The 27,983-nt window shown below is 39.5% G+C and overlaps 2 protein-coding genes across 2 annotated transcripts in view; both read right to left on the reverse strand.

Moving 5' to 3' along the window:
- LOC133653730 (semaphorin-3F-like) overlaps nt 1–27,584 on the reverse strand; it is a 48,040-nt gene extending 20,456 nt beyond the window's left edge. The window contains exons 1-7 of the mRNA XM_062053357.1: nt 27,264–27,584; nt 17,867–18,003; nt 6,165–6,325; nt 795–857; nt 587–706; nt 301–394; nt 92–211 (exon numbers count right to left, since the gene is read on the reverse strand). Coding sequence (XP_061909341.1) covers nt 92–211; nt 301–394; nt 587–706; nt 795–857; nt 6,165–6,325; nt 17,867–17,978 — 670 coding nt within the window. The 5' untranslated portion in view covers nt 17,979–18,003; nt 27,264–27,584. The remainder of the gene's footprint in view (nt 1–91; nt 212–300; nt 395–586; nt 707–794; nt 858–6,164; nt 6,326–17,866; nt 18,004–27,263) is intronic.
- Nucleotides 10,190–14,859, reverse strand: LOC133653729 (uncharacterized). The gene is made up of 2 exons (XM_062053356.1): nt 12,920–14,859; nt 10,190–10,949 (listed from the first exon to the last, which is right to left on the reverse strand). The coding sequence occupies exons 1-2, from the start codon at nt 14,777–14,779 to the stop codon at nt 10,947–10,949; spliced, it is 1,863 nt and encodes a 620-aa protein (XP_061909340.1). The 5' UTR covers nt 14,780–14,859; the 3' UTR covers nt 10,190–10,946.
- Nucleotides 27,585–27,983: the final 399 nt, after the last annotated feature.

Below are 27,983 nucleotides of genomic sequence, written 5' to 3' on the forward strand. Positions count from 1 at the left end.
GTAAAGCAAAAAAACACAAGTACCACAACCTGCAATGGGGAAGGTTTACCTCCGAGTATGCGCACACAAGTAGACGCACACCATTACTCACCGTTCAGCCACCTGGAATCATACTGCTCCGTCCTGATGACGCTTCTCCCGCCCATTGTCCTAAACAGAGCCGCATCCGTGCTCATGAAGTCAATATGGACACCCGCATACAGGTTACCATCTAAATAGGGCATATTAAAAAACTACATTGAAATACAAACTTTAAAAAAATATTTTCTTATTTTCCTGCTGGTCTTTAAATAATCATACCAATAAGAACTCCAACATTCTCCTGTTTGGGATCATAGGAACATTTTCCCTTCCCAGAGTCCACATACCCAGAGACCAATCGAAACAGGTAGTCCTGCAGAGACAGATTAGACAGTGGAGAGTATGCATAAAAATAGATCGCTTTAACGTCACAAGGGAGTATAGGAAAATCATAAACAAATCAGTGTCCCAGTTTGTACTCCTAAAATATTTAGCAGGACAATGCTGCTGATGCTCCGGGAATGTATCCATGAATGCCGCTCAGGGGAACTTTATATGTGTTCACCTCTGCCCTCCAGCCTCTGTTGATGAATGTACAGATGGGTTGGTAAGCTCCCGTTCCACAAGTGTAGAGGTGGGTGCGGTTCCACGGCTCAATCAACCGCACAAAGTTGGCACATTCACCCTGGACAAAGAGCAATGAATTCAAGCATGCTGCTGAAAGAAGCATCCTCTCCATTTTAAAAGAAAAGAATGTAAATACATGATCCCACCTGTTTTCCCTTTCCAGTCATTTGGCATTCTCCCTTTCGCTTTGCAGATGCTGGCCAATGAATCTGTTTTTTTAAAAACAGCAAAAATTACTGCCTTCTTAGAGTGTTCACATTGAAGGACGTACAATAATATGCTTCCAACGAAGTGGGAACTGTTTTGGAAAGGCCTTTTTCTGTTCACAATGCACAACGCAATGTACATAGAGACATTTTTAGATGGGTCTGGTGTAGAGGACCTTAATACCATCAAACACCTTTAGTAGGCCAAGGACTCTCAAACTGATAGAGATGAAGCATGGACCCCCTACTTATACATCATGTAAAAAATGGTGTTTTAAATTAAACAAGTCTTGAAGTTTTTGGAATTTTGCTTATCGTTCACAAACATTATGAAACACATGACGAATGGATTTTTTTTTTTTGCATTCTAACTTGTAAATAAACAAATAAGTCACCCTCATTTCACCCATAAAATCCAATAAATCACCATTCAAAAACTGACAACAATACTCAATTTAAATTTCATGATTTGACTATTAATCATGAAATACTGATGTTGTTATTTAAGCGCGAACTCAGACAAACTATTTGTAGCGGTGCGGTGATCACAAGCCTGTGTACAATTTCAACATGATCAACTGGCGAGGTGTTTCCTCCCTGGAAGTTTATTGTAAATAAAAAAAATCATGCATCTCAGCTGGACAGAAGAAGTCTGAGGATGTATTCCGACAAGTTGGTACACTTTGCCGGCCATTTAGAACCCAAAAATGGTGAGAACGACACGAAAAGACGCTTAGACGGCTGCGAACCGATGCAGTGAAAGCTGAAAATCCCGGCAAGATGACGCCAGCAGGACCACATCATCTGCAAAAAGCAGAGACCTAATCCTGCAGCCAACAAACCGGATCCCCTCAACGCCATGACTGCGCCTAGAAATTCTGTCCATAAAGGTTATGGACAGAATTAGTGACAAAGTGCAGCCATGGCAGAGTCCAACCATCACTGAAAACAGGTCCGACTTACTGCCGGTAATGCAGACCAAGCTCAATAGCCTTCTCCAAGTCCACAAAGCACATGTAGGTCGGGCAAACTCCCATGCACCCTCAAGGACCCTGCCGAGAGTATAGAGCTGGTCCATAGTTCCACGACCAGGACGAAAACCACAGTGCTCCTCCTGATCCTACGATAGTTGGAACACACCCTCCGGTTCCCCTTCTTAAAGAGAGGAACCACCACATCGGTCAGCCAACCCAGAGGTACCGCGTGATACGTGTCCGGGCGAGGGATATCGGAGTCCTCCTTGTTTCTTCATCATAAAGATCTTCGAGCTGCTCTTTGTCTGATCCTAGGACCTGTTTGTCTTGTGAGACCCTACCAGGGGGCATAGAAGCCCCCGAACAACAAAGCTCCTAGGATCATTGGGACATGCAAACTCCTCTCCCATAATAAGGTGGCAGCTCAGAAAGGAGTATTTATTATTTAGAATTAAAAAAACAAATAACATCCATCGTCATGTCTTTCATAATGATTGTGAATGATAAAAAATTCCAGGCAATTCCTTTTTAAATGGACCCCATTTGTGTGCAGTATCCACCTGTGTGCAGCAAAGAGAATTAAATTAAACAATAAAAAGAGAACAATTACTGATGTGAGCCATTTTCTTGAAACAATCATTTACATCCAATATTGTCTCCTTTACCGTCACGTCACAGTAGTCGTGTTTACTACTTTTGTTCATTCCAGTTGTTGTCTTTCAGGCAATTCTACCTTCTTAAAATATTGTCCCAGGCTACTCAGGAAAGATAAGCTCCTCTTCCCCTCTCTGATCTTAAAAAGAGCATGCACTGAATGACCACTACTTTATTTAATGACGATCTCAGCCGCGATAGTCAAGAAATACAAAATAAAGGCAGGGTTAATACTGGTGGCTGTTTATCTTCTCAGAGCTTTTTATGTTGTTCATTCTCACTTCCGTGGCACACTGCTGTAAAGTTAACAAAGAAGTGGCATTACTGTAATCAGTGTAGCAACCGACTCCAGATGACTGCCTTAACTCAAATATAGCGCCATCAAACCTGTTTCTATCGTTAAAAATCAATAGGGCTCTTGCTTAGGTGCAACAATAATGGTAAATAAATGAGTTGCTAATAAGAAAACTAAAAAAATATGGTGGCCAATTCCAAAATAAATGTGTCAATTGACAAGGATTTTTTTATGTACTGTATTTGTAATTCATAGTAAAACCCACAATGCACAATCACAATAGACAAGTTTAGTTTTAGGTCCACCAAATGAATGTGAAGGCTCTTGTGATTCATGGCGGAAGAAAAAAAGAGAATGTTTTTAATACAAACATCTGGTTTCTGTTTTTTGTATTACTCACTAAAATGTGCTTCATTTCTTTTTGTCTTTGAGTTGATTTAATTTTATTTTGGGCTTGCGCCTGAAACCAAACTGCAATGATCTCATATTATGTCAGATAACTTTAGGGTAGTCAATAAAAACACTTTCTTAAAACATTTTGGTGATGTTTGTAATCATATGTTTAAGGTTGGGGGAGTTTATGGAACATAAAAAAACTTTGTTAACAAGGAATATGTTTTGCACTTGAAACAAACAACCAAAGACAAAAAACAGTCCATTACTTCCTGGCATGTAAACATGACAATGTGTTTTTGGAATATGTCAAAGGCTTAAAAAGGTGGGAAATTGCTAGTTACATTTTATGAGAGAGTGTATTTGATCTTGTTTAAAGAAAAACTGCACTGGAATTTTGCCCATTATCAACAATCCTTGTATGAGACAAAAACAGCTCTACACAGTAAGAAAAACTGCTATCAAGAGGCGGCTAACAATGCAGTAAATGAACAGCTAACATTCAATAAAACTGCTAACATTTTATATACATTTTGTAAGTATGTATATAACGCATCAGGCACGTTCAGGATAACATCTAATACTTATATTATTTTGGTCACTTCAAAAGGAAAACTGCACTTTTGTAATTTTGCCCACCATCCACAATTCTTATGTGAGACAAGAACACGCGTCTTTCCCTTTTCTGGGTGTATTAAATAGTGAAAAACTGTAAGTATGAGGTGGCTAACAATGAAGATAATGGGGAATCAACTATTCCATCGATAAAACACTTGTAAAAAAAGCTCCAAAAACCTCGAACAATGCTCCATTTACCTGTCATGACCTGCATATTAACAACGCTATAGCTACATTGTTATTGTAAGAGCTAACACCGAAAAACTGCCTTTCTGACGTAGTAACAACGCATTGCTCCGCACTCACAATACAATAGGACAACAATTTAGATTTACAAAGAAACAAGAACAATCATATGAACTACTATGAATAGACCAAACCAAATTATCTGTAAAGTGTTAGCCCACGTTTCAAGTTTGTTTTTACACGGCTGGCTGTGTAGCTATAGCAACATAGTTATTGGAAGAGCTAACTCAGAGGAACTACTTTTCTGACATAGTGACCTTGCTCACATCACCATGCTCACACTGCTACTCCAGCTACTAGCGAGAAGTAATGCTTGCTACTTGAGCTTCGTCTTCTACTGCTGCATCTACTTTGAGTTTGGAAAAGTTAATGCTAGGTTATGAATCATGTATCTCACCGGTAAAGTAGAGAGTTGTGGCACCAACTTTAAAATTCCACATACTATGTGAAAAAATCTGGACCAACTCAAGCAGTGGATAATTGTTTTCAACTTGGTTCTAAACAAATACAATGCAGCATAAAATCTGACATTGCTAGGAAGACTAAGCAAATGTGCAGTTGCTCCCAGCATTTTTTATCTGAGGAGCAAGGAGAGAACACGTTCAGTGCTGAAAGATACAACCATCCCATCAATCGGCATCCCAGTGAGAGCGAACATTATAAGTGACTGTTTTGATATATTCTTATTTCGTCCATGAAACGAGAGCTAAAAAGAGCTAAAAAAGAACGCTCCAATGCTCTAACAAAGTCTGCCATGTTAAGTGGTTGCAAACACAGAAGTGTTCTCGGTCGTTGTGGTTGACAGAAGTAGTGTTTGTTGCTATGCGCTCTTCAAAATCAATGTGGCCAGAAAATAAGTTACAGTATCATAGCTGTTTTTAAGAGAGCTTTATAGGGGGACGAGATGACTCCCCATTATCTGCATTGTTAGTCGCCTCGCACTAGCAGTTTTTTACCATTTAAAACGCACAAAAAAAGGAAAGACGTGCGTTCTGGTCTCACATAAGGATTGTGGATGATGGGTAAAATTCCAAAGAACCAGGTTTCTTTTAAGAATTACATTATCCATTTATAGGGGTCAGATCATGATTTTAATCTACATTTACAACGCTATCTGTGGTCAACAAAACCTGTAACATTGGCACCTACATTTTGCTCAACAGACCCATCTTCAAGCCCCTTTTTGAGTGTCTCTTCAAACTAGTCGTTTTGTGGTGGTTTTTTTTTTTTTTACATGCAAATGACCTCCATGTCTTAGCCCCCACCAGCTAGCTGCGACTGCGTCTCAACTCCGACAGTCATTCGCTTCTGTACCAAAAATATCATAAGTTTAAACGATATGCTACTTTTTATTGTGAATGGGAACAGCAAAATAATTGAGCATCCAATCTTACGAACGAGCCAGAGTCTGACCCACAGTGAGAGGAAAACGAAGAAGAACCTTTCAAACCGAACAGATTAAAGCCTCTCATTGTCAAAAGTTAGTTTATTAGCTTTTTTTTTCATCACCTTTCAGTCCGTATAGCTTAATATACAGGCTACGTGGTATTATAATAGCTGTCTGCCTTTTTGAAACAACAATGTACATCCATGCAAGAATATTTCATTATACCTAGACTATCTATCGCATCACCATATAGTCCTCGGTTAAGCTGCAATGTTAGCCCGCTAACGTATCATCACAATTGTCAATGGATTTGTCAAATTGGCATAAACAGTAACTATTGTTATTGGACTTCTTCATGTTAGGCTGGTAATTGTGCTGGTTATTATAACCTATTACAGAGCATCTTTAGCCTATTGGTCTCACATTTACCACGCATGAAGATCTCCGCTGATCTAACAAGTTGGTATACGTCACAAGTCGGGGCAAAGCTGAAACAACTCTCTTGGAACAAGGAAAAATTGTTTTATAAATATCTCAACAACTCAATTTTTTTAATTCAAATCTTCGACACCTATGAGAATCCCAATAACACAAACAGATGCCAACAGCCAAGAAAACTGAGTTTTACATATGACCCCTTTAAGATCTGCTTCTTATATCATACCTGAAGGTATCAAATACTTAAGTGACATTACACAGCTGCCAAATAGTAATTTAGGAAAGTTGTCTGTGTTTGTACGTACTATTAGGGGCTCTTTGTTGACATTGTGCATATCCAAAGCCACCAGGTACTCCCTGCTGCCCAGGTATAGGCGGCCTTGGTCTTGATCCATCAGGAGGATTCTGTAGTCACTTGTGTTAAAGGAAAAACTGAAGGGTCGTGCCGCCCGAGTGTCCATCAGTTCTGTGAAAAAGGTATTTCCGTTACATCTACTGTATTTTAAAGATATACATATTCTAAATTCAGCAAGCTAAATTAATGAATGTCTTGAGATAAACAGTGAACATTTTAGTTTGCAACATTTTTTGTACAATCGCTGTACTCAACCCTGAACAGTAGAATTAGCACCAAATAGAGTTGCTGTCCCTTGAAAAACGGAATTGTCACCTGTTCAGAAGCAAAAATGTGTGTCCTATAATGAGCTGTCAAGTGACGCACTTTGTCCCATATCTTCATTACTTAGAGAATAAACAATAGTGTGTAAAATATGAATGGATTCCATTGAATGACAACCGCTTCACAGCAGTCTGCCACAGCGTGTCTGATCGTTCATCTATCAAACTCATTGCCGTTCCGTTTTTTTGCCTTGGCTGTAACTCAGCCTTAGCTTGGTGGCAGCTATCTACTGTGTTATCATACTAGCTTCTGGACAGCTGACTCTAAATGTGATTTTTTTTACCGCACTGACATAAAAAATTTTTTAAAAAAGCAATCAGGTAATTAAGACCTTTTCTTTGTCTTTAGAAGTGTCATTTAGCAACGCCGCTCTCTTGTCATCATGATAATGATGTCTTATACTCCAAAAAAATAATTGTGTACTGTATCTAAGTTGTTTAACATAAACCTACTCCAGCTTTATGATAGCGACACTACAGGGGTCTCGAACAAGTAGCTGGTGGGATACCTGTAACTATTTTAGGTTAAGCACGTTAGAGATCTGTTAAATATGTTTATTTCTAGTGTGTTCGTTTTGTTATTTTTGCATTTGAAAAAATAATACTTGAACAATGTGTTTCCCATGTATTTATATTAACTCAAAACATACACCTAATTTTGGTTGGAGACAAATAGTATAAAAATGTGTGTGTAGAAAGTCAGCCATTCTGGTAATGGTAATCATTACAGGTTGAATTGAGGCAATTTGTATCTTGTTTGTTTATGAAGTTTCATCAAAGGTGAATTAAAAGTTATACATCCTCAACAAACAATAGAGTCCAGTTTCATTCAACCTTTGTGGATAGTATAAAACTTGTTTCACACAAACAAAAATCTGGTCGTCCAATCCCACAACAAAATGTCCCTTATTAATTTTTAAGGGAATGGCAACCCTAACACCAATGCTAATGCTAACACAAAGTAAAATGTGTCTTTATCTACAGTATCAAAGACCAGTAAATTATATTTTAAGGGTTCACAATGGAGATGAGCGATTCTTATTGTCCTTCTTACAAAGCTGAGTGTAGCATCCAAGCTGTTGCAACAAATGCTGTTGTATTTAATACGACAAACATGTTCCATTACTGGCTTAAATGAACTAGAACACCATACTTCTCACTTCCTTTCTAGAAAATGCGTGCAGGTGCTTGAATAAAACTCAACACGGAGCGTTTTTAAGAAACATCTTCGCTTTTAGGACGTGAATAATTCATATGTCCTGACTGTGTGATTGTGCAAATGGCGCCACCCACCCGCTGGAGTTAGGCGGAAAAGAAATTCCCTTAAGAAACACGGTCAGCGCAGCTAATTCTTAAGATCAGGATTGTGTTCAGCCGAGCGGAACCTGTTAAGACATGCTGTTGGAAAGGTTTTTCAGCATTTTTCTCTTCCCGTGAAAGCTTTGATAGAACAATTTTCATCTGCTGTGAGAGAAACATACTTTGGCACTGCATGTGTTGTACTCTATCAAACAATTATTTGTGACATTTAAATACTATATAAGGAACAGACACATTTTCCCACCATATGCATGCCACATATCAGGACATGTCAAAGACAGCAGGCTTATAATAGAACAAATGGTCACAAATGACCCTCAGAAGCTAGCTTACAGGGATTGAGCACATGCTTTATTGACATCAAAGTGGCTGCCATCTTCCTTTTTGAGGGGGTCAGTGTTAAACAGGATGTAGTCAAGGTGCAACTAAAATAAGCAGTGCAATCGGATCTCCGGGCGACAGAGGATGCAGTATTTGAGGTGGGACGAGGTCCGGTTCTGTGAGGTAAACACAGGATGACAAGCTGGGCCGAACTAGCGTGGATTTATTGAACGGCCTAAATGTGGAAACACCACACCCCTATAGTTATACACGTCTCCAAAAATAGCCAACAATGTTCTGCCATCATCCGGTAAACACTCAGAGAACCCCCGACAACATTCTGCCTCTGACAGGGAAACACTAGGACGGACACACAATTCAAGTATGACGCTACAACTGGGTCACTATTAGCTCTCAGGTTACAACAAATTGTCACTAGGCACTAATGACGGTTTCACATCACCAACTGCTATTACATGGCACGTTTTGCTCTAGCAACGCCGACTAATTCCATCCACTGGTTCTCTTATTCAAGTCTGAATGACAGACACAAGAGAAGGAACAATACAAGATCCCAGGCCTTCAGAATCTCAGGGTGTCACTCATGCCAGCTCAAAGAAGTCACATGGGCCGTCGTCGGCCCAAAACCTCCTCCGCAGGCGCCTCTGGGAACAAAGAGACTTGCTGTCACAAACAATGAACAATAAACCCTTGGACTCGCAGAAAACATTTGGACTAACTCCAACTTTTATCCTTTTTGTTTGGTATTAGGGGGAAGGGTCATGGCGGTTAGCGAGTGTGGCCACCAAAGCAACAATGTATTAAGTGAACACCTCTCAGCTGTCGTGGACATGTCCAAGTATGAGCCCTTGTACACTTGGGACTTCCTGCATGGTTAAACACATTCAAGAGCAGACTTGAGGATTTGTGCATGTTCTACTGAAATTACATTGGCATGTACATGTAAGCTGTTTATGCAGAGGGAATTAGCCAGAGAGGTCATAACATAAAACTCTTGCTGACAAGCCAGCAGACAGCTGTTTTCATTCTTATAAAATAAGCTGAATTTAAAAGAAACCCCCCAGCTGCCAATTGTCAAACATATCTATCCAATATATCTCTGTAATCTGCCTATGGGGGCTCTTTAAAAGATCATAACCACGGACACACGTTTACAACTTGAGACAAAAATGTCTTAAATGCAGAAGAATGCCATAAATCTTATTCACACCTCTAATTCTTATTTACAGGTATGTAGTGGCTCGACGAGTGTGAATGTGTGAATCTGCCGAAAAGAAGGGAAAATTGTCATGTGATTTATCCTAGTCCTCTTGTGTATAAAATGTAATGAGTGGTAACCATATAGTAGCCCCTCACATTTCTGCCAATATTTAATATTTCATGGGATAACCCTGAGGAAATGACACTTTGACACAACGTAAAGTAGCTTGTTTACCTGTGTAAATTTACCGTCCGCTAAAATAAGTTAACACAGACATCTATATCTAAACAGCTCAGAGCAGGCGTCGTCATGGTCCACCAAAGAAGTTCGGCACATGTGCCCAGCTTCCTATCGACAGGCGGTGTTTGGAAAATAGATGCACAGTATGAGTGCTGCCAGTATTGCTGCAGAGGTTGAAGGGGTCAGAGGTCAGCTTCCAGTGCTCAGACCATACACTGCATTTGGTCTGCATGGCTGTCATCCTCGTTAGAAGCCTTTGCAATTGTTTGCTAAAAACAAGCAGACCAAGGACAAGGATTACTGAAACCATAACTGGTCTGATGAGACCAAGATGAACCTATTTGGTTCATATGGTGTCAAGCGAAGTGCCTTGCCTACAGTATTGGGCTGCATGAAAGTTTCCGGCACTGGGAAATGAATGCCAACTGTGTACTGCGCCATACTGAGCCAGAGCATTGTTGATATAGACTTAGTAGACACAACGTATATTAAGTATATTGAGTTTTATTCAGACACTGAGGCAGCCAACATGTCCACATAGTTCCCTCCATCTTGTGCCATATCCCAGCAGCCCCCACTGCCCCGCCTCCAGCATGAATAGCCGTAAAGGGGAACATAAAACTGTCGTAAAGTGTTCATTGGAGAACAACACACGTTAACAATCTCCCTCTTCTTTCTTTAAAATAAGAAAAACAAAAGCCAAGTGCAACAAGGGAAAAGGCAATTGAAAAACATTCAAGAAAAATAACAAAATACAATCAGCATTCTCGCCTGTGTTTTTTTTTTTTTTTTTTTTTTTTTTTAAACAACAATTAGGGTGAATTCCAATTAGGGTGGATTCCACAGTCCTTCACATAGTGCTTTCAAGAGCACTAGGGATGATGCCCCCTTTTTCGTCAGACAGTCAGCTAGTTGGGCTTTTGTCACTGACCAGAGCACCTTTTTGATTGTTTTACTCTGAATGAGCTCCTTGATCCCGCTTATATCCAACCGAAGTCTCTTCTCTGTGACCTGTTTAGTGGACTTAAGGGCATCATAAAGAGAGTGATTGTCAGTCACACAGACCAACGTGGGAGCATTTAATTTGGTGGTCCCAGTAGTGAGCTCCGAAAAAAGAGTAGAAAGGAAAATAGCATTGTCTATTCCATCCGACATAGCGAGTGTCTCTCCCGCAAGGGTGCTCCGCACCACACGCCTGATCCTCTTAGATTGCCAACAGAGAGGAGAAAACTTCCCGTTTTCCCCCATGAGAGTGATCAATGTCCCTCCTTGAGTACCTCCATCAGGCAAGTTTCCCAGCGAGGCATCACTGAAGACAGTCAAGTTCAAAGCATCACTATTACCCAAATGTTGAAATTTCAGAGTAACCTTTCCTGCTTTAAGTTTACGAATCACCTTATTTGCATCATGAATGGACTGCACAGTAGCATTTTTCAGAATAGATGCCAAAATACAAGCGTCAAACATAACATCAGGTCTAGTTTGTTTTGCAACCCAAAGAATTTGTCCTATTTTTGATCTCAGCTGCTCTCTTTCCGTTTCACTAAGAGCTGAATCTCTCTGTATAGCACGTGCTGGCTGCATGTTTATGGGTTGCATGTTGTCAATATAGTCCTGCTGATTCATCTCAATTACACCATTTACAGTGGCAATGTCCATTCCTACATAGCAGAAATTATCATGTTCCTCACGTCCCACACGGAACGCACACTTCAGTCGAGGAATCACATCAGTTACAAAGTTTTGTGAACCTGCCCAGAGAAAATCATCCACATGACATGCAAGTACCCCTTTAACTTTGCATTGTTCATCCAACCAATAAAAGACTGCAGGATCCACTTGTGACACTTTACCACTTGTGCTCAGCATTATTTCTTTCACTCTATTATACCAATAAAGTGATGCATCAGCAAGACCATATACACATTTCTTAAGTTTCCATAGCACCCCTTTACTGTTTGCTTCTGGGGGGGGTTGAACATGAATGTCCCTTGATAACTCCATGCCTTGCAAAAAGGCAGATTTAATGTCCATAGAATGGACCTTCCACTGATTTTGGCTAATCACTGCTAGCAATAACCTCAGGGATTCAGAAGCACAGGTTGGTGAATCTTTTTGCAACTGTTGGATATTGAACTCTTCAAAACCCCTGGCTACAAGTCTAGCTTTAGGCACAATACCGTTCTCAGTTTCTTTTAGACTACAGACCCAACGGGTGGAAACACATCTTTGGCCTGTATCTTCAACTTCTTCAAAAACATTATTATTGTTCCAGTTTTCAATCTCTATTTGTTTAGCTTCATCAAATGATATGTCTTTTGTTATAAGTACATCAGCATCCATGACTTCTGAATCGGACTCAATGCTGAGACTATTCACACGTGACAGATCAACAGCTTCTTTTTGACCATGACTCCCATCATTTTCAATAAATTGCAGGTTATACCAATTTTTATACCCTCCTGTGGCTTTGCCTGCTCTACCTAGGACTTTTGCTTTACATAGAACACTTTCATCACTTTTCATAAAGGTTACAGTATGTCCCGCTTTTACCTTGACACTGGACACAGGAATAACAGGGTTATCATTATAGACATTGTGCTCCATTTGAGTTTGAATTACATCATTATGAGTCACTAACGAATGAGCTCCCTCTCCTGCATTGGACTCTCTGTCACTTTCCTGTTCGTTATCAGCATCTGTGTTTTGTGTACTGAATGAGCCACCTGTGGCTCTGTTCACTACATCTGTGTTTTCACTGTCTGCTGCTTGATTCTGTACAATTATCTCACTGTTTGTGTCATCGAGAACCTCACTTTGAGCAGTTGTGTGTAACTTATTAAGCCTCAAGTGATGTACTCTAACAAGGATACCACCATGTCTTACAAATACAACAGCCCCATCCTGACCAATAACTACCCCTGGTCCCTTCCACTCTGTACTGTCAGCTCGTTTGTAATAGACCTTGTCTCCTGTCTCATATTTTTCATCTGTGGATCTGAGCTGCTTACGTAACGCTCTCCTTATTCTCTCTGAACATTCAGCTTCAGTGAAAGCCTTCCTAGAAGCATGCAACACTGATATGTGTTGTCCTACCCTTGCACTAACAGTAGTGCCTTCGAGTGCAGGTAGTTTATCAATTAATACAGAGGGAAGGTTAGGGTTTTGACCAAATACCAGTTGATGTGGGCTATAACCATGAACACTGTGCATACAGTTCTTAGCCATAAGAGCCCAGTCTAGGGCAGTGTGCCAGTCACATCCATTTTCCCGTTTCACCTTCAGTAGGATGTCGGTGAGAGTCTGATTGTGTCTCTCCAACAGCCCGTTGCTCCAGGGACTGTATCCTGCTGTTGTCCTCGTCTCGATGTTGAAGTTTTCGGCCATGTCACGAAACTCTTCATTATTGAACTCTCCACCGTTGTCGCTGTACAAAATACGAGGAGGGCCGTGAACACTTATCCATGTGTGGATGAGGGCGTTGACCATTTCAGAGGCCTTCTTTGTCTTCACAATGCTTCCTGCACTGAACCGGGTGAATTGGTCGATCACATGTAGATACCACACTCCTGGCTCCAACTCATGCAGGTCCACCGCCACCGTCTCATTATATTCGGTAGCTAGAGGCAGACCAACAGCTGGCCTCGGCTTCGCTTTGCTGTATCTCTGACATATGTCACAATCATGCACTATTTGTTGCAAAATAGTGAGGCAGTCCTTGTCTTTATTACCCGAGCTTTGAATTAGCCTCTGCAGCCTGTCTGCAGATGCGTGGCCAAACTGTTTGTGTAGCTTGAGAAGGATTTTGCGCTTTTCGGCTGAAGACATGTTTTCTGTCACTGTCAGGACTTCATCTTCAGCTGTCGCTGCAAGTATCACGTCATCTTTCATTTGCTGTGTTGTGCTGTTTTTGTCTCTTATGTCCACACAGTAGTGTCCTGAGCTGGTGAACTCAAGAGGAATCTGCTGTTTAAACATCACTGCTCTGTCATTCTCCATATCTAAAACAGTTCCTGCCTTCTTCAGTGAGGACTTACTCAGCAGCAGTGGAATGTCAGCGTTGACCACTTCTGTCTCAATGTGACATTTTGTTTGTCCTATTTTGGCAGGTAGTTTCACTTTTCTGGTGGAATATACTAAGTTGCCATCTCCAAAACGAAATGGTCTTGAACTGGTGTTTTCTGTCCTCATCATTTTGTCTGTCTGCTCTTGACTGAGACAACTAACATAACTGTCAAGCCATTTCTCCCCACATACTGTACGAGTGCATGCCGTGTCTATGATGGCTGATCCCAGGGATTCAGTTATGAAAATCTCAGCGTCAGACATAGGGTCATTTGTCAACAACGTTATGTTAACTTCTTCTACATTTTCGTCTTCTGTTAGTCTTACTTGTTCGTTCTTCTTGTAAGGACAGTCCTTGGCCCAATGAAATGTGCTTTGACAAACGGCACATCTTGAACGCTTACCGAACTTATCCAATGGGTTGGTGCCCGGCAACGGTGTCCTTTCACTCTTCTGTTGAAACGTGTTCCGTCTTCCCTGTCCTTGTCGTTGTCGTTGTTCAGTGAAGAAAGCTGCATCTTGGTTTAGTTGAATCCCGTGCGACAAACCTGGCGCCGTTTTCGCTCCAAAAATCCGCTTGAGTGCCGACTTCATGGACGCAAACTTTAGGTCGGGGCACGCCGTTAGTGCAAGTTGTCTGTTTTTCTCATCGAGGCAGGCCGTGTCCAACAACTTGAAGGCTAACACAGCATCTGGAAGCGCCATGTCGTACTTTTTAATTCGGTTGTATCGCTGCTCAAAGTCAATTATGTAGTCTGCCATTGAAACGGAACTGTCTTTCATTAAACGATCAAACTGGTAATACGCTTCGTACGCGCGGTCCTTTTCTTCTTGCTGAAACACACCGTCCAGTTTTGCTAGTAATGTCGCCATACCAGTGTCTTTGTCCAAGTCGTCTGCTGGTATCTCCATAGCGATATCCTTGGCTCGTCCTTCCAGACCCAAAGCCACAGCAAGCGCCTGCTTCTTCTTGTCGAGTTCGGTAACTCGTGCCCATATGTTAACTTCATTTTTCCAACATTCATACGGCCTGGTTTCGTCAAACTTCGGCGGTACTCTGTAGTTCGCAGCCATCTTCAAACCATCCTCTGCTACCAATGTTGATATAGACTTAGTAGACACAACGTATATTAAGTATATTGAGTTTTATTCAGACACTGAGGCAGCCAACATGTCCACATAGTTCCCTCCATCTTGTGCCATATCCCAGCAGCCCCCACTGCCCCGCCTCCAGCATGAATAGCCGTAAAGGGGAACATAAAACTGTCGTAAAGTGTTCATTGGAGAACAACACACGTTAACAAGCATGATCATCATCAAACTGGGCTGCAGGGCAGTATTCCAACATGATAACAAACCCAAACAGACCTCCAAAACAACCAAAGCCTTGCCAAAGGGGCTGAGGGTAACAATGATGGACTGGCCAAATATGTCTCCAGAATTTAACCCTATTGAGCCCCTGTGGGGCACCCTCAAACAGAAGGTAAAAGAGTGCAAGGTGTATGAAGATCAACTAATTCTGTGATGATGTCATGGAGGAATGGAAGAGAATTCTAGAAGCAGCCTATTTTTTGGTGGAAGTCTACAACCTTTTATATTGATTAAGTGGAGGCTCACTGTGGTCTGTAACAGTGGTCCCCAACCACCGGGCTGCACAAGAAAAAAATAAAATAAAAAAATAAAAAGTTTATTAAATCAACATAAAAAACACAATATATACATTATATATCAATATAGATCAATACAGTCTGCAGGAATACAGTCCGTAAGCACACATGATTGTACTTCTTTATGACAAAAAACAAAACAAAAAAAATCATACACCCCTCCTCTCTCCCCCCCCCCGGTCCGTGGGACAAATTTTCAAGCGTTGACCGGTCCGCAGCTACAAAAAGGTTGGGGACCACTGGTCTATAATGTCTATAACCAGTCGGGACACCTCTCAGGGATGGGAATAACAGTATTGACCTATTGTATACAATACAATAGGTCTGCAGCTATTGATTATTCTAGTAATCTATCGATTGTTTGATTCGATTAACAGAGTAATCGGATAAAACACACTATATCCTCAATGTGTATTTTAGGGAAAATTGTTTATATACACAAAAGATGTTCGTGCTTCATTCTTTTTTTCTAGTAAATGCAAATCATCATTAAAATTGCGCTAACATGAGAGAATCAATATATAATAAGTATATTAAAAAATAGGTTAAAAATAAGCAAAAAAGTTAGAAAAAATACTGAGTGTAGACTAGAAGCAGGTTATAAATAAGAAATAAAAAACCAAACAAAACAAAAAGTCTCTGATTACAAATTAGAACAACACAAGCAGTGAATGACTTTGTTAACATGGGTACATTATTTTAGAAAAAAAATAATTCATCCAGTCTGGATTTTGTCAATTTTAAGAGTTACACTTATTTAGGGATGTAACAAAAAACGGCAATAATGATAACCACGGTAAAACTTCCGATGGTTAGTTTAACTGTTTTGAATTCAAATTATTAGAAAAACAGTGATTTATAACTGTACTTTGATAAACTCTTAGACAGGCACCAGCTCGCAAAAACTTTATTTTTATAGCACTTTTCATACATATAAAATGTAGCACAAACTTCATGCCGTTCATATACTGATATTACACTTGGTGTCAACACCACCGATCGATCCACTCTCCCTATGTGTTGTGTACTGACTGGGACAATGCTGACACCAACAATTGTTGTTATATTATCTTCTCTCTAGACTCTTATTAAGCTACTTGTTAATTTCCTGATAATAGCTGCTTACATTCTGCTGCAACAAGCTTCCATCTACACTTCTTAAAACTTTACTAAGCACTTATTTCTTGGTGTTGTTTTAAGCTATCTTAGCTGTTAGCTTAGCTATAAGCATACCTGCTACTGGCTTTTTTTCGGTGTGTAACATGTTTAGCCTCATGCTCTAATGATAATGTTAAGTGATAATGATACTTAAGATATTAAGAAATGCAGTATATTTGCCATAATGAGGTGATTATAATCAACTTTGGAGAGCAGCTCTACACTGTATGGAGATACATAATTAGCTGCTAGCTCGTCAGCCCGGGAACTAAAATTAAATACAATATTGGCCAGACGAGATTGTTTTTTGTGATCGGCATTAAAAGACATAAATCAGCAATGGCTGTTCGCATACTTTTTCACGAAAATCGGCCGATACTGGTCGGCTCATCCCCAATTTAATTAATTAATGTTACAGCCATACAATACAATACAATGTTATCATGATATTTTGCTAACAATAACAATAATGTCAGGATGCAGCAATAATCAATATATTGAAAGTAACTGAAGAAGCGTAAAAGTGTTATGGCACATTAAAACATGTATACAAAAATGTGCTTGACCATTAAAATAATAATCTGATGCATCTAATTAACCTTTCCTTCAAGAGCAAGAGAGAAAAATTAAACATGTTTTTTTTTTGCTTCATGCCGATTTTGTAAATGGAAGAGAATATCCCTTTCCCACGGACAGCAATAATATAATGTAGAATGTAGATACTTGATGTTAGTGCAACCTTGCTGTTCAGAATTGTATAAAGTACTTGAATAGACTGTGCTGCTCACTAAAATTATTACATAAAATTAATTTCAAGACTTGGATAGTTTGACTTCTTTAACCTCTAACAATGTATTTGTCAAAAACAACTTCGATAATTATTAATGAATGAACCACTAATATTAAAAGTCCTTTGTGGGCAACTTGTGCCAAGACAAATTACTTCTGTCATTGGACTTTAAGGACAGGATGTAGATTTATGGGGAAATCCCAAATGACAAAAAAACTAAGATTTAAACCGCAATAATATCTCCACCTTGAGGCGACAACTGAGTGCTAATAGACCATTTTGTGAAATGTCCCTCAGGTGCCATCCTGTCAGAAGTCATAATGGTGACGAAACAGCGAGTGTGGCTGCAGTGCATGTGACTTCAAGGGTGTGGAAGGTAACTTTTCATGAAGAGCCCTGCGCACGTAATATCCACCTTTTGTTTCCAGTGGCGTAGCCTTTTGACATGTGGCAGGAAAGGCGCTCTACACATACTGTATGCATGAAGAGGAAGCAAAGCCTACAATAAAGTGCACAGGCCTGTGCATGTGCGACTTTACAGCTCACCTTTGAAAGAGAGGCGAACCCGTGGCGCTGACTGCTGAAGGCCCCAGCCTTTGTAAACACAGAAGGCCAACAGGAGGAGTTGGGCTCCAGATGTTGTCATAGTAACAGTCATGCAGGTAGCCCACAGGGATCTAAATCTGGACCAAAAAAGAAGAAAAAAAGACTGATTATTATAGTGTGCCCCGTGAGGAACACAGAGACTGAAAAAGATACTTTCTTTCTCTCTCTGTCTTTAAAGCCTCTGATCAGAAGTGTGGCCTGCAGCTGTCCAATAAGGCAAGATGTACAGTGCAGTCCAAATATTCACACCTGCTCTGGAAAATATGACAGCCCTATTATTTATTTAAAGAGTGAATGTAGTGAGGTGTGTGTTTAGACTGTATAATTCTATGTGCACAGAGGCATTGGAAAAAGTCTGCCTTTTTCCAAGACAACAGTGGTCTTTTCCTTGCATGTTGCAAAATATATTGAACTTTTTTTTGCACAAAACATCAAATAAGACCCTCATCAACTATTCTCTTTGCCTCCCTGGTGGTTGTCATTCATCAGAGCAGGCTAGCAGAGGTAGATGAGCGAGATCGGTGACAGTTCAAAGACACAGGTAGTCCTTGCACCAACCATTTCTGACACTTTAGGGGTGTTGAAACCAAGACCTTAACTCAAGCATTCATTATGCATCTGCACTTTGCTGGAGAGTATCCCATCTAAATTATGAATACTAAAAGCTGAGTCCATTAAATTGTCTCCCCTGTACACTCGGCCTATAAGCCATCCCGCGGGCCTCACTCGCTCTCATGACATCCATGTGGCGAAGGCCTCCTGCGACACGGTACACAAAGCGTTTACGAAAAGTTTGAAAAGGAATTAGTTTTGGTGTTCTTCTTTAGTAAGGGTGTTCAAAGAGTCCTAAAAATGGAAGAACGCTGGTGCTTCTTGATTATTAAACACAAAAACCAAATCAATATGTCAAGCTATGCTGATCAATTTTTTTTTTTTACTACATTAACAACATGGTTCAATGTATTTGTTAGGGCTGCATATAAAATAAAATAAAAAATTCAATTCTATCAATTTTACTTAACAAGTTGATTGGCAACACTAAATTGACCCTAGTGTGTGAATGTGAGTGTTGTCTGTCTATCTGTGTTGGCCCTGCGATGAGGTGGCAACTTGTCCAGGGTGTACTCCACATACCGACCGAATGCAGCTGAGATAGGCTCCAGCGACCCCCCGCCACCCCGAAAGGGGACAAGCGGTAGAAAATGAATGGATGGATGGAAGTTGGACTCAAGCACCCCTTCCTGACATGACTGCTTTCAGTTGGCTCCACTGCCTCAGTTCTCCCCGTTCATGGCCGCCGCGTGCCCCTCACACTCCCTGTCCCCCAGCAAGCCTCGATGACCGGGCTAAATTATGGAAGCTATCATTCATCAACTTACAGCGGAAGCGATCGCATCATTTAACTTTACTAAGTAGTATAACCCCAGACCCCTTAGGTTGGGTCCAGACCTCCTTTAGCTACTAGCGTTAGCTATTATGAAATGTATAATCTATCGTAACAACAACGTGACTGTCGTGCCAATTGTTATTCGCTTCTCAGAGACTTGCTTTTGTTTTCGGCAAACAAACTTTTTTTTTCATTTGAATTTGTAGTTGTGATAAATATCATTTTTTTGCTGAACCTGAAGCACAAATTATAATATATTTCAGCTGGTGGTGTTCTTCGTATCTGTTATTGTGCTAGTGACATACAGCAAATGTAATCTATAAAAAACATATTTTCGGTATATTAGATGGAGTCTTTCCTGGACATGTTTCGACTGTTATCTGCAGTCTTCTTCAGAAGGGTCACCTGACCACTGTGACGTGTTGCCTATCAGTTGTTCTTATAGGCGTGGCCAACCAAGCAGACCGGTCAAGTCTACCTGGTTGGTTCCCCCCCCCAGAATATAATGTTTTATGCATTATATCCTTCCCTTTTATGGGTTCCATGTACGTAACACGCACATTTTAGCTTTGTGTGTTGCTAGCTAATGATAGCGATAGGTAACAGTAACGATCATTGAATGTCTAGTCTATTACGAGAGTGTCCAAACTTTTTCCACTGAGAGTCGAAGACTGACAAATCTAATTATGCATGGGATATTTTGATATATTTTACTAGCAAAACCAGTACAATACATAGATTTTTTTAAAGAAAAAAACAGCCTGCAGGACTGCTTTGTGTTATTAGTGTGTGTATTTTAACTTTTTCTCGTTTCCTCGTTACCTGTTAGCTTTTTTATTCCACTTTTTACGTTTTTGAAATTGATTTCTTTAAGTAACAGTATTTCTATAATGTGCTGAGAGGCAATAAAAATTTTGCTCTGGGCCGCACTTTGGACACACCTCGTCTTTCGTAACACCATGACTGCAAATAGTTAGTTGCTTGTCTCGAACTGTTTTTGTGTTTGTGTATGCGCTCATTTTCATGACGATACAGCGGTGAGTAACAAACGGCAAACAAATTCCTCGCACCGACAATAATTTTTTTTTCAAAATAACACCACCCGTGACCCCAAAAGGGACAAGCGGTAGAAAATGGATGGATGGATGAATAATTAGTTGTGTAAAATGTAGATATATTAAAACTATACATGTTCTGGGTAATTACCAAAGGTACCCCGCCTTTCACCCGAATGCAGCTGAGATAGGATCCAGCACCCTCCGCCACCCCAAGAGGGACAAGCGGTATAAAATGGATGGATGGATGGGTAACATAAGCTAGCCGCTGGTTTTCTTTGTATATTTTTTGATTTTGAAAAAATGTTTAACTTTGAGCAAGCTGCAAACAGACCCCCCTTAACATGTTTATATATTTAACATCATGTTCATGTTTTTATAACCAAACATTTATCCACATTAATGTGACACTATTACTTCTTTTGTCCAATTAATTTGCTATTCTAAGCAGGAAGCGCTTCAGTGAAAAGAAACCTCCTTCCGGCAGAGACTGCATAATTTGTGTACTCAAATATCCTATCAAGAAGGTCAATGTGATGTTTAGCGTAGGGGTCTCAAACTCAATTTTCCTGGGGCCGCTGAAGGTGTAGTTCAGTTCAGTTTCAGTTTATTTCGAACATGCATACGATACAATGTAATGCATCACATATTTCCAGTTGTTTCATTACAGCATGTCCGAAAAGGATTAGGAAGAAGCAGAGTTTATTTAATCCTACCCCTTTTCATATCATAGCAAGTTTATCCAATTTCCTTGTTCTCTGTTTGTAACAGAACAGTGAATAAACAAACAAATAAATAATAAATAAATATACCATATGTAAGTAAACAAATATTAAATACTCAAATAATCATTATCTAATTTTTTTTAAAAAGATTCAAGATGTTCATAATTGTTTTTCTTTGTGCTTTGTGAACACTTGTAATTTGAACAGCCTCTTAAAGTAAATCATATTGGTGCTTTGTTTGATTTCCTTTAATCCATTCCATAATTTAATTCCACATACAAATATGCTGAAGGTCTTAAATGTTGTACGTACATACAAATGTTTTAAATTTGATTGGGTTATATTTCTCCTTGTTTTTTGAGAGGAATTGTTGTACTTTATTGGGTAGCAGGTTATAGTTTGTTTTGTGCATAGTTTTAGCTATTTGCAAATCGTTGAATAACAGTATTTTTGATTCAATAAATAAAGGGTTTGTATGTTGTCTTTATCCAACATTATGTATTATTCTAACTGATCTTTTTTGTAACACTGTCAGTGAAGGAAGCGCACATTTGTAGTTCTTTCCCCATATTTCTACACAATTACTCAGAGATGGTAACACTAGCAAGCACTAGAGAATATGCAGTGATTTTTGGTCCAGAACATATTTTGTTTTGTTCATTATTGACGTGTTTCTTGCTACTTCATGTTGTATATTTTTTACAGGAGATTTCCAGTTCATTTAAACATCTATTATTACACCAAAAAATGTGTTTTCTTTTACTCTTTCAATATATTTTCCATCTATTTGTATTTGTGTATAACTTTCCCTTCTGCTGTTACCAAATAGCATTATTTTAGTTTTACTGAGATTCAAAGATGGTTTGACAAAAACAGACTCTCTTTATTTTGTTCATTTCTTCTGTGCAGTTGTATCATCTGCAAATAACACTAACTTTAAGTCCTTTGTAACTTTACAAATGTCGTTTATATAAAGATTGAACACTTTTGGTCCTAGCATTGATCGCTGAGGTACGTCACAAGATATTTTCAGCTCTGTATATGTGTGTTCGCCTAGCTTCACGTATTTCTTTCTGTTGGTTAAGTCGCTTCTTACCCAGTTCAAGACCAACCCTCTGATTCCATACCTTTGTAATTTGTTTATTAAGATATTATGATTGATTGTGTCAAATGCTTTTGTTAAGTCCATAAACACAGTAGCAGCATTGGTTATCTCTTCCTTTATTTCGATTAATGCCATTGATGTTGAAATGTTCGCTCTGTATTCGTATTGGTTGTCTGTGAGTGTTTCATTTTTATTTATGAATTTGTTCAATCAGTTAAACAATTTTTCAATAATTTTTGAAAATTGTGGAAGTGGAGAAACAGGTCTGTAGTTTGTAAACTGGTGTTTGTCTCCAGTCTTATAAATTGGTACGACTTTTGCTATTTTCATTTTATCTGGGAGTTTGCCTGTTTGAAATGATAGGTTGCTGATGTATGTTAAAGGTTCTGAAATCTCTTCAATAACCTTTTCTATCGTTTCCACATCAATTCCGTTACAATCAGTTGAGCCCTGGGATTTACATTTTTTCACAATATTGATTATTTCCTCTTTTGTCAAACCTTCTACGAACATCAAGTTGGGATTTCTGTCTATGGTATCATTCAAGTCCTCAACTGACTCGGGATCTGGAATCTTTTCCTTCAGATTTGGTCCAAGGTAGGATCTAGGTGAAGCTAGGCCTCACAGAGTATTCACTTCAAAACCAGGTTTAACCACACGACTAAATGTGTTAAATACTTCTACGAACAGCTAGAGAGAACCTGAGCTATAGTAGGCCTTAAGTCATTGGAAATGTAAAAACTGAGTGCAAACATTTTAGATTTTGACACGGTTACGTTCCCCAGGAGTTGGTCACAGACAATTCTTCTTGCTTACAGGAAGTTGCTCTTTATGTTGGTCAAAGTGTGTTTGTAATGCTGTAGTTTTTGTGTGTACCGTTAATGTAGTTAATGTTCTTTCTAGTGGGATTCAAGATTGCCATAATATATTTAACTATAATCCACCCGGGGTGCACGGACCGCTGTTGCACTGAAGTATGAAGTTACATAGAGGGCTACAAAATATGGACCTGCGGGCCCTAAATTTGAGAGTCCTTAATTAGTGTCTTCCATAATGACTTGCTTGCTTCTGTAGCCAGTCACTACCAGATCAACTGCTCATTTGTGCATGCGCAACGCTAACACGACTTGGGCAAACTGCCCATAATGTGTTGCCAAAGACATTTCAGGAAGTTTGCGCCATTCTGCGCTACATACAGTTTGGGTTAATTGCTTAAAAAATTAATCAGATCAATAATGATAATGGCTTAATCTGCATTAATGTACTAAGTTTGACAGCCCTAATACATTACTGTGATTTATTCAATAAGCTTAAGCACATGGTCCTAAATAAGCAACTACCGTATATGTATTACTCAACATTCTTATAGTGTAAATACCAGGGTTATTCAACTAAATTGTTCTAGGGGCCAAATTTCCAAAAAGCTAAGTACCGTCCCCGCGGGGCTGGACTTCCCTTTTTTATATTATTTCTTATTCCAGAATCAGTATTGTCTCTAGTAGACATTTGTTTTTGTTCAAACTATTGTGTCAATTGTCAATTTCTGAAAAAATAGCCCCTTTAATGCAACATTCAGCCCTTTAGGAGGTTAAAATGCCAATGCAAGGATCTGCCACTTTGTTTTAAATGGTCCAAGTTCATCTCTACATCAGGAGCACTTTAGTGCTTGTATTATATTTAATTTGCTGCAAAAATGTGAAAGTCTCTCCAAATCTTTAAACTTAACTAAGGGGCTAGTCTGGTGTTATTCTTGGTCAGGATTTGGTCCCTGGGCCGCCAGATAAATAGCACTGTTACTAGGGGCGTAACGATTATTTTTAGCAACGATTCAATTCGATTCAGAATTTGTGATTGCCGATAGGATTCAGAGACTATATATATTTTTTGGGATTGATACAATCTGAAACGATTCAGTGAGTAGAAATCAATCTAGTAACTTTTTAGCAAAATACCGTAATTTCCGGACTATAAGCCGCTACTTTTTCCCCTCGTTCTGGTCCCTGCGGCTTATACAAGGGTGCGGCTTATTTACGGCCTGTTCTTCTCCGACACCGACGAAGAGGATTTCGGTGGTTTTAGTACGCAGGAGGAAGATGATGACACAATGATTAAAGACTGACTTTTCATATACCGGTAGGCTGGTTATTTTAATAACGTACAGGCGAGCACTTTGTATTACTTTGCACCGTTGTATTATTTGTACTCTGCACGAATGCTGTTCGCCATGTCAAAGATGTGAAAGTTTGATTGAATGATTGAAAGATTTATTGTTAATAAATGGGACGCTTTGTGTTCCCAAACAGTCATCTCTGTCCCGACAATCCCCTCCGTGGTAGCAGGAACCCCTATATACTACGCTAATTACACATCAAAACCCTGCGGCTTATAGTCGGGTGCGGCTTATATATGAAGCAATCTGTATTTTCCCCTAAATTTAGCTGGTGCGGCTTATAGTCAGGTGCGGCTTATAGTCCGGAAATTACGGTAAATCAACCAGTGTGACTGTAAAATAAATACTGGATACTGGACACTGCAGATCAAGTTTCCTATATTCCTGTTATTTATTGTAAGGGAATTAGGTTTGAATTAATTATGATACAAACAAGCAAGTAAACAACAATTACTGGCCAATGCATTAAAATTTTATTTGAATAAAGTGCAACCAACACTTTAGGTTGAATCAACAAGAGGAAACCTATCCTGGTCACATTTTCAACATATAAGCAATTTTCAATAAAACTATAGTAACCAACATTTTAACAGTAGATTTACCTGCTGAATAAATTTCCCTGACTAGGCCATACAGTATCTGTTCTCCGCCCTGGCATCACCGATGAAAGACAGTGCGCAAAAGCATGTATGTCCCCTCATCCCTGTTGATGGTGTTGGCTCCATGCTTCCTAATTTCCATAGCCTCTTTGATCCATCTCTTGTATTTATTTTTTTCTGATTAAATGATTTTTTCCTTGGCGGCCGTTGTCGCTTCATGATGTTGTGTTCCAGAAGTTGGTGCGTCCTTTGTGTCGGTCGCGTCCTTTGTGGTTCAAGTTGTGTTGCGGCTTTAAATTATTGTCTTGTGTCATTTGTCTTTGTTGTGGCTTTTGCAAATGTGCTGTAACAAAGTTTTTGTGTTGAAATTATTGATAATGTCTTTTGGCATTTGCATTTGTTATGACCTTTCTCGACCGCCGTAGCTACCTGCCATTTTTGTTTTGATGACACCACGGGCAGGCAGACCTAACGTTTAACGTCCTTATCATTGAAAGTAAGAAACTTTTTTTTAAAGTCTGCCGTTTTTATTCCAATATTTTCCCTTTTCTATTGTCAATAAAATCGATAGATCCCCCTTTAAAACGATCTTGGGTCAATACCTATCTTCCAGAAGGCCAACTTCCCGAGCACAGATGGACGTAGTTAAATCTAAGGAATATAAATCAATATCTTGAATAATCAAATAATACAACCCTACTAAATGCATATTTTGTGTGTGCGTGTGTGGGGGGATTGTACTAGCTGTATTTGGGTGATATCTTGCAACATTTTAAACAGCCAAGAAAAATCAAGCTGCAAACAAAGCTTTTGTGTTGAAATTATTGATATTGTCTTTTGGCATTTGCATTTGTTAGGACCTTTCTCGACCGCCATAGCTACCTGCCATTATTGTTTTGATGTCGCCACAGGCAGGCAGACCTAACGTTTAACATCTTTGTCATTGAAAGTGCTAAACTTTTTTTTAAAGTCTGCCGTTCTTATTCCAATATTTTTCCTTTTCTATTATCGATAAAATCGATAGAACCCCTTTTAAAACGATCTTGGGTCGATACCTATCTTCCAGAAGGCCAACTTGCTGAGCACAGATGGATGTAGTTGAATCTAAGGAATATAAATCAATATATTAAGCAATTGTAAGCCTGCTCAGTGGCCTTGTGGTTAGAGTGTCCGCCCTGAGATTGGTAGGTCGTGAGTTCAAACCCCGGCCGAGTCGTACCAAAGACTATAAAAATGGGACCCATTACCTCCCTGCTTGGCACTCAGCATCAAGTGTTGGAATTGGGGGTTAAATCACCAAAATGATTCCCGAGCGCAGCCACTGCTGCTGCTCACTGCTCCCCTCACCTCCCAGGAGATGCACAAGGGGATGGGTCAAATGCAGAGAGTAATCTCACCACACCTAGTGTGTGTGTGAGACTATCAGTGGTACTTTAATATTGAATAATCGAATAATCGTTACAACCCTACTAAATGCATATTTTGTGTGTGTGTGGGGTGGGTGGATTGTACTAGCTGTATTTGGGTGATATTTTGCCACATTTTAAACAGCCAAGAAAAAACAAGAAGTAGGCCACATACAGCATGACCTCTGGGCTGGACTTTATCCATTCCTGATCTGAAGGAATTGGAATGATTGCCAGGAAAAAGTGGCATTAGCTAGTTTCTAACACTTTACCCTCAAAAGTAGTGCTCACAATTTAGGAAAATGTTTTTAGGATATGTCTTAACTTGTAAAAGGTGCTAAATGTCATATCTATCCATAGAATCGCTTTATTGTCACACACAAAAAACCCACCAAGAGATGTGACATCAGAAAATATTTGTCACTTTAAAATAATCCTCACTTCAAAGAGCCAACAGGAAATACTACAAAAAACATCTAAAAATAAAATGTGAGCCATCTCTTTACTTGTGACACATTTTAAGTCTATATTGGCTTAAAGGGAACATTCCACAATTAAAATATGTAATGACGACGAATGTATGTTGTAAAGGGCATATATCTCCATGTTGACCTAAAAACCAGGTGGTCGATGGATTTTTCTCTGCTTTCAACAGCTTGGTGTTAACTACAGGACAGATTTGGGCGTCTCTAGTAAAAATAAACTGAGGTTTTCGAGTCGAATCAAATAATTAGAGGACTAGCTTAGAGTGCACATGTGAGCTAAGTAAGTGGTCTTATATACCTGCTGTGAACTCAACATCCACAAATAGGAACCGAGCTTCGAAGCTCGTTTCTCCACACAAAGTAACCAAACACCGGTTAAAAGTTCGAACCAAAAAAAAGCCCTACCTTGGATTTGGACTCTTTTGACGAAAAGTTGTGGAGAGTCACGGCCAGGCAAAGCGAAATAATCCTTTTTATTATTTTTTTTCTTCAGCGTTTTTCAAGGAAAAGTCCACGTTCAGGAGAAGAAAAGAGAACAGTTTAGTCAAACGAAATCCTTCAAAGTTTCGGCATCTACGGATGGGATATCACTCCGCGGGAGGAAATAGAGCGACCAGGTGCAGGTGTTGCAAGTGTGCGTCCTGCTGTCTTCTCCCTTCTGCTCTGCCTTCCCTCTCCTGCTAGTAGGACCCAACCTCCTGCTACACCATATGGGTCGGATTAACCCTGTCATTGCTGCACTTTCACACACCATTGCCCATGCCTGCTGCAAAAAAAAAAAAAAAAAAAAAATGTCATTTCAACACTTCTCCAGATTTGAAAAGTTAATAATTTAGTGATGCTGTGGGGTTTTTTTTTACATGCATGCACCACTGGTCTTTGTGCTTCGTTCACCTCTTGGTCACCATTACTTTTGCAGGGCGACAACGACAAAAAAAATAGAAATTCCACAGTAGTTGACTCCAGTGTGCATGACAACAGTGACAATAGAAGCAAGAAAGGGTGGGTGGGGTAGTTAGGATTGGAAGGATGTGAAGAGCATTCATCCTTGTAAATAATCAAATAAAATAAAGTGTTCTCGCCCCTTGAAATAAATAAAAAAAGTGAAACTGTGTGAAACAGAAT

The sequence above is a fragment of the Entelurus aequoreus genome, linkage group LG07, assembly GCF_033978785.1.
Source record: "Entelurus aequoreus isolate RoL-2023_Sb linkage group LG07, RoL_Eaeq_v1.1, whole genome shotgun sequence".
NCBI lineage: Eukaryota > Metazoa > Chordata > Actinopteri > Syngnathiformes > Syngnathidae > Entelurus > Entelurus aequoreus.

Coding starts and splice junctions, on each gene's coding strand:
- LOC133653729 (XM_062053356.1), bottom strand. CDS start 14,779: ATGGCTGCGAACTACAGAGTACCGCCGAAGTTTGACGAAACCAGGCCG.